This window comes from Heloderma suspectum, chromosome 1, assembly GCF_057233095.1.
Source record: "Heloderma suspectum isolate Gila_16-S chromosome 1, 16-S_ref, whole genome shotgun sequence".
NCBI lineage: Eukaryota > Metazoa > Chordata > Lepidosauria > Squamata > Helodermatidae > Heloderma > Heloderma suspectum.
This window is the reverse complement of record NC_139458.1, coordinates 121,227,355-121,238,171: the sequence shown is the minus strand read 5'-3', so window position 1 is coordinate 121,238,171 and position 10,817 is coordinate 121,227,355. Positions and strand designations below refer to the sequence as shown.

Genomic DNA, 10,817 nt, shown 5'->3' with positions numbered 1-10,817 from the left:
GACACAGCGAGCGAAAGGCGCGCGACTGGCGGGAACAAGCGCCGCCCACGGCCGCGGCGAGGACGGGCGCTTCCTTCTGCCCCCGAGCGGGCGCTTCCGCGAGCGGCTCCTCCCGTTCTGTTGCTATGGACGTCGCACGCGAGGACTCGACACCGGCGCTGTTCGCTTGGGTAGGTTCCTGCCGAGGCGCCCGGAAGGCCGGAAGCGGCGGGCAGAGGGGCGCGGGGGGCAGAGCGGGCTGCGCTCTTCCCCTGCTTGGTGCGGGTGGGGGGCGCACGTGCCTTTTGGAACGAAGTGTTCGCGTTGTTCGTGGCGCTGCTTCAGTTCCCAGTCAACAATTCTCAGAGGGCGGCCGTGTTAGTCCGTTGCGGCAAAAGCCATTGCAGCCTATTTAAGATTCTCCCTCCCTCTCCACCGCATCCCATCGTATGCACGGTGTATATAAACCTGGAGCTCTCAATCACTTTATGCATCTGAGGAGGAGGACTACGAAAGCCTCTGCCGGAATAAATGTGTTAAGTCTTTAAGGTGCCACAAGTCTCGCTGTTGTTCCCCAACCAAGGGCACAATCCTATGGATGTTTAGACCATAGAAGAAGAAAAAAAAAGCCCTGCAGCGCCCGTCATGCCATGCAATCTGGGAGTTGTAGGACTTTTTCCTGTCTACACAGGAGTGCAGCCGAAGTCTTTTAAACGTTTTTCATTAGCATAACATATTGGAGAGGAGTATCTCACCCTCACCTCCTCTGGGCTACTGGAACAAGCAGATAAGACGTTATTGGCAAACCCGCTACCTCTGAATGGATCCGTTCAATTTGGTCCGAAGCGCTAATCGATTATCCGTGTTGATCCCTTCAAACAAACAAACAAACAAACAAACACAGTCTTTAACAGGAGCAAACCAGCAGGTGAAGCTTTTCTCCATCATTAGTCTCTATGTCAGGTTAGGCATATAAAGCATTCCAGATTCTCGTTGATTGAGTCTCAAAGCCCGTTGACTGGTTCCGTGCCGTGGTGTTTTTAAAGGCGCAACGCCTCTGTTCACGGCAGGAGAAAGACGGTAACGCTACTCAGAAGTGTGAGCTAGTCATGTAATTTACATTAATTCTAGGTTGGAATTCTCCCAGAAGCTTTGAAGAGCTTCATACACTGAGACAGAACTTCTGGGACGTGTCTGTTCAGGCTTGGGTGTCTCATTTTGAGAGTCGGAAGTGTGTCTTTTTGGACCTTCCCAAACCCACAGTCCACGCTTCTGCTGCTCCCTGCTGGCCAGAGGTGAAAGTGGATCCACGTTTTACTAGCACTTGTGGTTTGTTTGCCAGTAGTGACCCGATGAATGTTGAGTTAGGTGCTTTGCTAGTGCTTGACGCTTGTCCATCTGCCAGGTCTCTACTACAGTCTCCCCCGCCCCTTAAAAAAAAGAAGAAGAAGCCAGGGATTAGCCATAGAACTTAAGCTGTAATGAAGAAAAACAACAAAGAATCTTCTGGCACCTTAAGATCAGCAACTTAAGCCATAATACATTCTTCATGGACCAGAGTCTACTTCATGCATAAAGTGTTATCCTGAGCTGGCAGGTGTGTGTGTGTCTATCTACATGGGTGTAGCAAGAAGGTAAGAAAAGTGGTAGCAGTGAGGTCAGAGGGAAATGAAATGCCAACAGTAATAATTATGTTAAAGCTTAGATGTATGTAGAAGACATTGAGTGACTGTCCACAAAGTAATATGGATAAACATCCTGACGTGGGATAAAAATCTGTAATCTTAATTCAAGCCACAGGTGATAGAAAATTGAACTTCTTGATAAATGGTAATACAGCAGTTTCATGTTAGATTCTTCCTTTGAAGTTCCTTTGTTCAAGGACAGCCACCTTAAGGTCAGCAGAGGTGACTCCCAGGAGGCTGAGATATTGCCCATACTATTTTATAAATATTGCCCATTGTGATGGTAGATTTGTGCCCACTTGTTCTTTTGCATAGAGACAGGCCCACTTGTCCTATGTAGAATGCAGAAGGGCAGTGCTGATAGGTGATAGAATATATCGCATTGGAAGATGAGCAGGTTATCACCAGATGGTCAATATCAAAATCGGATTGATTATGTACTTTGCAGCCAAAGATGGAGAAGCTCTATACAGTCAGTAAAAACAAGACCTGGAGCTGACAAGGCTGTATATTGTCGCCCTGCTTATTTAACTTATATGCAGAGTACATCATGAGAAACGCTGGATTGGATGAATCACAGGTCGGAGTTAAGATTGCTGGGAGAATTATCAACAACCTCAGATACGCAGACGATACCACCCTAATGGCAGAAAGCGAAAAGGATCTAAAGAGCCTCTTGTTGAGGGTGAAAGTGGAGAGTGCAAAAGCTGGTTTGAAACTCAACATTAAAAAAACTCAGATCATGGCATCTGGCCCCATCACTTCCTGGCGTATAGAAGGGGAAGAAATGGAAGCAGTGACAGATTTTATTTTCTTGGGCTCCAAGATCACCGCAGACGGTGACTGTAGCCATGAAATTAAAAGATGCTTGCTCCTTGGGAGGAAAGCTATGGCAAACCTAGACAGCATAGTAAGAAGCAGAGACATCACTTTGCCGACAAAGTTCGTATATCAAAGCTGTGGTTTTCCCAGTAGCAACGTATGGCTGTGAGAGCTGGACTATAAGGAAGGCTGAGCGCCGAAGAATTGATGCTTTCGAACTGTGGTGCTGGAGAAGACTCTTAACGAGTCCCCTGGACTGCAAGGAGGTCAAATCCGTCCATCCTAAAGGAAATCAACCCTGAGTGCTCATTGGAAGGACAGATACTGAAGCTGAAGCTCCAATATTTTGGCCACCTAATGTGAAGAGAAAACTCCCTGGAAAAGGCCCTGATGCTGGGAAAGATTGAAGGCAAAAGGAGAAGGGGACGGCAGAGGATGAGATGGCTAGATAGCATCACTGATGCAATGAATATGAACTTGAGCACACTCGGGGAGAGAGCGGAGGACAGGAAGGCCTGGCGTGCTATGGTCCATGGGGTCACGAGGAGTCAGACATGACTTTATGACTGAACAACAACAATGATATGGATGGTATTCCTAGGTCCTGTAATAGTGTTGCCTGAGTAGATATGGGGATCAGAGTTGGCGTCTAGGTGTCTTACAGTGTCTGGTCTCTGTGTTTGTGTCTGATACATGACCTGTTGTTGCAGGTGAGCAGCAGTTTCAGATTAGTGGGTTACCTATGAGAGGGAAGTATAATTATCCAGGATGGGAAATATATCACTGATGATACACTGGAGTAGTTTTAGTTGGGAGCTATAGGTGGCAAGTTGTGTTCTGTCACTTTCTCTTCTACGTCTGTCCTGTAGTAGATTATTCCTGGGTACCAGTTTGGCCTTGTTGATCTGCTTTTCCTCCTTCAGTGAGTGGGTATTATGCTCTAACAAATGCCTGATGTAAATCCTAAGTTGTGAAGTCTCTGATGAGTCAGAACAGACGCAGTTGTATCACAGAGCTTGGCTCTAGACAATGGATGCTGTGGTGTGTTCTGGGTGGAAGATGAAAACATGCAGGTATGTCTAGCTGTAAGTAGGTTTCTGATGTATGTGCTTGTATGTCCATTATGTCATTGCATGGTTGTGTTCATTGGCCCTGCTGGTTGGGGCTGACAGGAGTTAAAGTTCAAAAACATCTGGAGAACACCAGGCTGTGAGATGCTGGTATAGAGAGACTCAACCTCCATAGCTAGGATGATACGCTCTGGGAAATAAGTAATAATAATAGTAATAAATAAATAAAATGTCCCTGTGAGCATGTGTTGATTGTATTTCTCTCACTACAGCCAACACCCATGTATCTGGGATTAGAGAGCTCCCAGGTTAGGGGATGTGAATTGCCAGCACCCTCTCCAGTTTACAACAAAGCACTGCCATCTGTTCCTGCCCCATTTTACTGTGGTCAGTGGTGTACCTGCCCGGCTACAATTGTGACAGAGCTAAGGAAAATGAATTGAATTTGTAAGGAACCTTGAGCATTGCCTCCCTAGTGCTAACTTTGTCTTAAAACACATGCTGGTGCTTGTCCAATAAGGCTAAATATCCCTGGATGTAATGTCCTCTTGTCTCCTCCTCTTTGAACAGTCATGCTGTTTTAGAGAGCACCACTATTTTTCAATGTGCAAAAAAATCATGTAGTTATAACCATGTGTCAAAGCAAGCTGTTAGATCCTGTAGGTCTTAATAAACATTTTTTTCTGCAACAAGGATTAACCTTGTTTTCATAAAGGCTTAACTCAGATTTCTTTTACGCTAGCCCTAAGAGCACTTGTAAAATGTGAGATGGCTGGGATGTATGTTTGCGTTTTCTTCCAAATTATCTCCCATTTGAACAGTGTTCATGTGTGGCACAAACATCTAGAGAGGGGTGGTCAGATTCACTTCTTAGGAATGCAGCTGAAAATGCTCTAAAGCGGCCAAGATTTGTGCTGTTGGGTAACACAGGATGACATTTCATTGTAAAAATAATGGATGTTATCAAATATATGTGTATCTGATCCCAAATCTATATTTCAGAAGTACCTTTCATTGAAATTGATGTGACTCGCTTCCAAGTAATAGCCAGAACCAGTAGATAGATGCTTGCCAGTTTTATGAGTTTTATACTTCCAAGTGGGGAGAAATACGAAATGGACACACACATAACCATTCAAAAGTGACATTGGCAAGAAAACAAAAAAATTTCCGGAGAGAGAGAGAAAGGGGTCAAAGGCTAGTGGTTTCACAAAATCTATGTTATAATAAAGTCTAGACTGACTTGCACTATTGCCTGCGTGAGCCTGGAAGACTATAACATCCTTGGTAACAAAGGGCAGAAGTTTATGGGACATTATCCATGAGACATGACGACTGTAAAAATGGCAATGGTGATGCTATATTTGGGCTGAAATAATGTCAAATACTTTGCAAGACAGTGCAGTGCTTAAGATTGCTTCAGGCACCTCTAATTCCAATTTATAATTTTCATTACTTTTATTTATTTAGGGTGCAGTCCTATGGGTTGTGCTCTGGGTACTCAAAAGCCCCCAAACTCGGAGGCTTACAAATATCCTATGCAGAGAGGGAGGCGCCTTGTGCCTCCCGCTCTGCATTTTAGCTAGACTTTTGCCCATCTAGTGGAGGCTTCAGGGAGAGGGAGGGAAGGAGGCTGGAGCGGCCATTGGAAAGACTGCAGGAATGCTGTCCTGGTCTCCTCCCCTGGGAATGCCCCCTTCTCCCCATCTCTGCGGTCCGTTTTACGAGTGTGGAGAAGCAGCTGACACGGTTCTCTCCGCACCAGCTATGAGAGGGAGGGGAGAGCGGTTGCCTGGCTCCGAGCTCCGAGCCCTGTCTACAAACTTGGAGCCAGGAAACTGAAAAATCCTATGTCCCCCAGACACTGTCTAGAGGACATAGGATTGCTCCCTTAATTTATAGACTGCTAGACTATACCTAAAAAGACATCTAGAAGTGCTTTACAACACAAAAGTTTAAAATACAAAATGTCCATAGTTAAAACGTTTAAAAATGAAGAATACAGAACATCTCAGTTAAAAACATTTTGAACAAACAAAACAACCCATTCTCAATTAAAACATTTACAATTAAAGAACTAACAATCAACAAACTGGGCAGCACAGTCAGTCAGGGAAAGTTGAAAAAGGGAGTGAAAAGGTAAGTCTTTAACAGGTGCCTAAAACATGCCACAGTTGCCGCCTCCTTCACAACAAAGGGGGAGACCATTCCTCAAAATGTGTGCCACCATGGAGAAGTCCCATTTCCTAGTTGCCAGGAAATGGAAAACTGCAGGTTAATGGCCATATTGTTGATTTTTAGAATTGTTGGAGCTCAATGCTGCCACTAGTAATGCTATTGAACTCTGAGGGACTCCCAAAAGGGGCAGCGGCATATAGAGCCGAAGGTTCCCTATACAATTTCGGTCTCATCCTAATATATACGCTTGTTAAAAACCTATTCAACAACATCCTAGCAAATTAGAACTCAAAATAAAGAGCCAGTGTGGTGTGTAGGTGGTCGAGTTTTATATTTTGACTGGCTTGGCTTTGAATCCCTGATTGCAGTGAAGATCGCTGGATGACCTTGAGCTGGTCACTGTTAGCCTAATCTATCTCACGGGTAGGATACAAATAACATAAAATAGATAATATTAAGTTGCTAAGAAATATAGAACTAGAATTCAAAATACAATTTGTTTGACTGCAAAATACACATAGGTGGAAAACTGGATGAATCAGTGTTTATTTCAATCAGTCTACCTCTCTTCTGCCCCCTCTGTGCATACAGGGAGCAAACAGCTATGGACAGCTTGGTCTTGGTCATAAAGAAGATGTACTTCTGCCCCAGTCCCTGAAGGGATTTCTCTGTAACCAGAAAAACATCAAAAGCATTACTGGAGGAGGAGGGCATTCTGCCATTCTTACTGGTAAGAAATCAGCATTAATGTTTCCTGCACATTGCAGTGTCTATCATCTTTGCAAAATTTAATTGTCAAGTCTCTTGAGTACCACACTGCCACCTATATGGCATATAATGGTTTCTTAAGAATTTCAGTTTTCCTCTTTCTTTAAATTGAGATGATAGAATGCTTATTTGTATCATCAACCAATACATAAAGTCTAAAATGGAGGAGGCAACATATAAATAACCACGCTGCATCAGATCAACATTTCATTTAGCTTAATGATATGACCAGATCTGGATGCAATTTGTTACAGGACACAGCATGGCTGGCTAGGGAATCCTGGGAGTTGTAGGACATTTTTCTCTCTAAACATGCATAGGATTGCAGCTTAAGAGCCCTTCTTTATTGTCTACTCCTAGCTGTTGCTAATTTAAAGTGTATAAAAAGCATTTTCTTTTGTTTTAAAATGTGTTGCACGTTAATTAAATAGGGACCTCTCTAGTCTTATGAGAATGTGTAACCTTGTTCTTGCATTTAAGTCCCATTGAGTTCAATGAGGCTTACTTCCCAGTATGTGTGATTAGGTTAGCAGCTTTCTCTGGTCATAGTCTCCTCTCTCTCTCTCTCTCTCTCTCTCTGTCTCTCTGCGCATGCGCACGTTTAAGTTGAAGAGTTATGCTGCCCCTATCCTCTGCTTGGTTACTCAAAAGTGAGCTCCACTGTGTTCAGTGGGATTACTATTTAGTAACTATAAGCGGGACCTGCAACAAAATGTAGTGTGGAGTGCTTCTTTTCAGTGTGCCAGCCATCTCCTCTTCCAGAATTGTTATTGTTGTTGTTGTTGTTGTCGTTCAGTCATGTCTGATACTTCGTGACCCCATGGACCATAGCACGCCAGGCCTTCCTGTCCTGTGCTCTCTCCCGGAGCATGCTCAAGTCCATATTCATTGCATCAGTGATGCTATCTAGCCATCTCATCCTCTGCCGTCCCCTTCTCCTTTTGCCTTCAGTCTTTCCCAGCATCAGGGTCTTTTCCAGAGAGTTTTCTCTTCGCATTAGGTGGCCAGAATATTTGCGCTTCACCTTCAGTATCTGTCCTTCCAATGAGCACTCAGGGTTAATTTCCTTTAGGATTGACTGATTTGACCTCCTTGTAGTCCAGGGGACTCATAAGAGTCTTCTCCAGCACCACAGTTCGAAAGCATCAATTCTTCTGCGCTCAGCCATCCTTATAGTCCAGCTCTCACAGCCATACATTACTACTGGGAAAACCATAGCTTTGATTATGCAGACTTTATCGGCAAGGTGATGTCTCTGCTTCTTACTATGCTGTCTAGGTTTGCCATAGCTTTCCTCCCAAGGAGCAAGTGTCTTTTAATTTCATGGCTACAGTCACCGTCTGCGGAGATCTTGGAGCCCAAGAAAATAAAATCTGTTACTTCTTCCATTTCTTCCTCTTCTATATGCCAGGAAGTGATGGGGCCAGATGCCATGATCTTCGTTTTTTTTAATGTTGAGTTTCAAACCAGCTTTTGCACTCTCCACTTTCACCCTCAACAAGAGGCTCTTTGGATCCTCTTCGCTTTCTGCCATTAGAGTGGTATCATCTGTGTATCGGAGGTTGTTGATAATTCTCCCGGCAAATTTAATTCCGACCTGTGATTCATCCAACCCGGCGTTTCTCATGATGTACTCTGCATATGAGTTGAATAAGCAGGGCGACAATATGCAGCCTTGTCGTACTCCTTTCCCAATTTTGAACTACTCGGTTGTTCCATGTCCGGTTCTTACTGTTGCTTCTTGACCCTCGTAGAGGTTTCTCAGGAGACAGGTAAGGTGGTCTGGTACTCCCATCTCTTTCAGAATTTGCCACAGTTTGTTGTGATCCACACAATCAAAGGCTTTAGCGTAGTCAATGAAGCAGAAATAGATGTTTCTCTGGAATTCTCTTGCTTTCTCCATGATCCAGCGAATGCTGGCGATTTGATCTCTAGTTCCTCTGCCTCTTCGAAACCCAGCTTGTACTTCCGGTAGTTCTTGGTTCGCATACTGCTGAAGCCTAGCTTGTAGGATTTTGAGTATAACCTTGCTGGCATGTGAAATGAGCGCAATTGTACGGTAGTTTGAACACTCTTTGGCGTTGCCCTTCTTTGGAATTGGAATGTAAACTGACCTTTTCCAGTCTTGTGGCCACTGCTGAGTGTTCCAAATTTGTTGGCATATTGAGTGCAGCACTTCAACAGCATCATCTTTTAGGATTTTAAATAGCTCAGCTGGAATACTGTCATCTCCACTAGCTTTGTTGTTAGTAATGCTTCTTAAGGCCCACTTGACTTCACCCTCGAGGATGTCCGGCTCAAGTTCAGTGACTGCACTGTCATGGCTATCAGGGACATTAAGATCTTTCCTGTATAGTTCTTCTGTGTATTCTTTCCACCTCTTCTTAATCTTATCTGCTTCTGTTAGGTCCCTGCCTTCTTTGTCCTTTATCATGCCCATCTTTGCACAAAACGTTCCCTTGATAACTCTGATTTTCTTGAAGAGATCTCTAGTCTTTCCCATTCTGTTGTTTTCCTCAATTTCTTTGCATTGTTCATTTAAGAAGGCCTTCTTGTCTCTCCTTGCTATTCTCTGGAACTCTGCATTGAGTTGGATATATCTTCTCCTTTCTCCTTTGCTTTTCGCTTCCCTTCTTTGCTCAGCTACTTGTAAAGCCTCCTCAGACAGCCACTTGGCTTTCTTGCATTTCTTTTTCTTTGGGATGGATTTCGTTGCTGCCTCCTGAACAATGTTACAGACCTCTGTCCATAGTTCGTCAGGTACTCTGTCTATCAGGTCTAATCCCTGAAATCTATTCCTCACCTCCACTGTATATTCATAAGGGATATGATTTAGGTCATACCTGAATGGTTTAGTGGTTTTCCCTACGTTCTTCCATTTAAGCCGAAATTTTGCAAGAAGCAACGCATGATCTGAGCCACAGTCAGCTCCAGGTCTCGTTTTTACTGACTGTATAGAGTTTCTCTCTCTTTGGCTGCAAAGGACATAATCAATATGATTTCGATATTGACCATCTGGTGATGTCCATGTGTAGAGTCGTCTCTTGTGCTGTTGGAAAAGAGTGTTTGGTATGATCAGCGGGTTCTCTTGGCAAAACTCTATTAGCTTTTGTCCTGCTTCATTTTGTACACCAAGGCCATGCCTGCCTGTTATCCCGGTGATTTCTTGACTTCCTACTTTAGCATTCCAGTGCTAAATTTAGCATTCCAATTCTGGAAGAGTATTCTTCCAGAATACTCAGTATCATCCATCCTACCTTGTTTTCCATTCTTCTCCCCCCTACAGACACTAAGGGCAGTATCCAGTACTGCTGCTCTGCTGGTGTGATGGGTTTTCCTGGAAAACTCATTGTGCCAGCTTACACTATTGCCATAGTACTAGAGGTCCCTTATGCTAGTGCTGCATCAATCGTTTAAGTGGAGTGGGAGTGTTGATTACTTCCCTAAGAACATAAGAAGAACCCTGCTGGATCAGACCAAAAGCCTATGTAGTCCAGCATGGTGTTCCCAGAGCAGCCAATCAGATGTCCCAATCGGAAGCCCACAAGCAGGACATGAGTGCAATAGCACCCTCCCAGTCATGTTCCCAGTAACTGGGAGTGAGAGGTGTAGTGCCTCTGATACTTGAGGTAATCTATATCCAGCATGACTAGTAGCCATTGATGGACTTATCCCCCCATGAATTTGTGATGGCTTTTAAAGCCATCCAACTTAGTAGGCATCGTTACACCTTGAGGTAGAGAATTCCATAATTTATGTGCTGTGTGAAGCATTCTGTGGCTTCTGAGCATGCTGTCTGCATTGGGTGTTCTTCTAGTGTGCGTTTTGCCTCAGCAAGTTTTCCCCTTAATGTTTCCCTGTGTGTCTGCAAACCTTGGGGTTCCCTTGAGCATGCTAATGCTTCCCTTTGTTTCTTAGTGGTCTCATTTTGGCTACAGTCTTGTTGGCACTTATCGCAGTGAGTAGTCAAGGGGGTGGGATGGCCTATTCCCTCTTGTTTCCCCAGTCCCATTGAAAAAATGCCCAGGAGCGCAGCAGCGACCCCTCACATTACCGCAGTAGTGGGGACACTCATTCACCTCAGGTAGCCTGCTTTTAATCTTTAACATATCCCCCCTTCTGTGCATGTTTACTCAGAAGTAAGAAATAAATCTCACTCTCTCCAGTGAATCTTCAGCATACCCCAATGTTCTGTGAGAGTCTCTGTAAAGCACCCCCACTTCTGTGCATGTTTACTCAGAAGTAAGAAATAAATCTTGCTCCCCCACAGTGAATCTGCATTCAGAGCATTAAAGCTTTAAAGGGTGAAAGGCTA

At 44.2% G+C, this 10,817-nt stretch overlaps 1 protein-coding gene across 4 annotated transcripts in view; it reads left to right on the top strand.

The window, feature by feature from the left end:
- The window catches only part of SERGEF (secretion regulating guanine nucleotide exchange factor), a 170,770-nt gene continuing 159,953 nt past the window's right edge, over positions 1 to 10,817 (top strand). For 2 of the 4 annotated variants that reach the window (XM_084855050.1, XM_084855049.1), the window contains exons 1-2: positions 65 to 170; positions 6,326 to 6,464. In XM_084855050.1, the coding sequence (XP_084711176.1) occupies positions 126 to 170; positions 6,326 to 6,464 (184 nt within the window). In that variant the 5' untranslated portion in view covers positions 65 to 125. Of the gene's footprint in view, positions 171 to 3,478; positions 3,560 to 6,325; positions 6,465 to 10,817 lie in introns of those variants that run through there. The other 2 variants (XM_084855047.1, XM_084855048.1) reach the window with 2 other exon arrangements.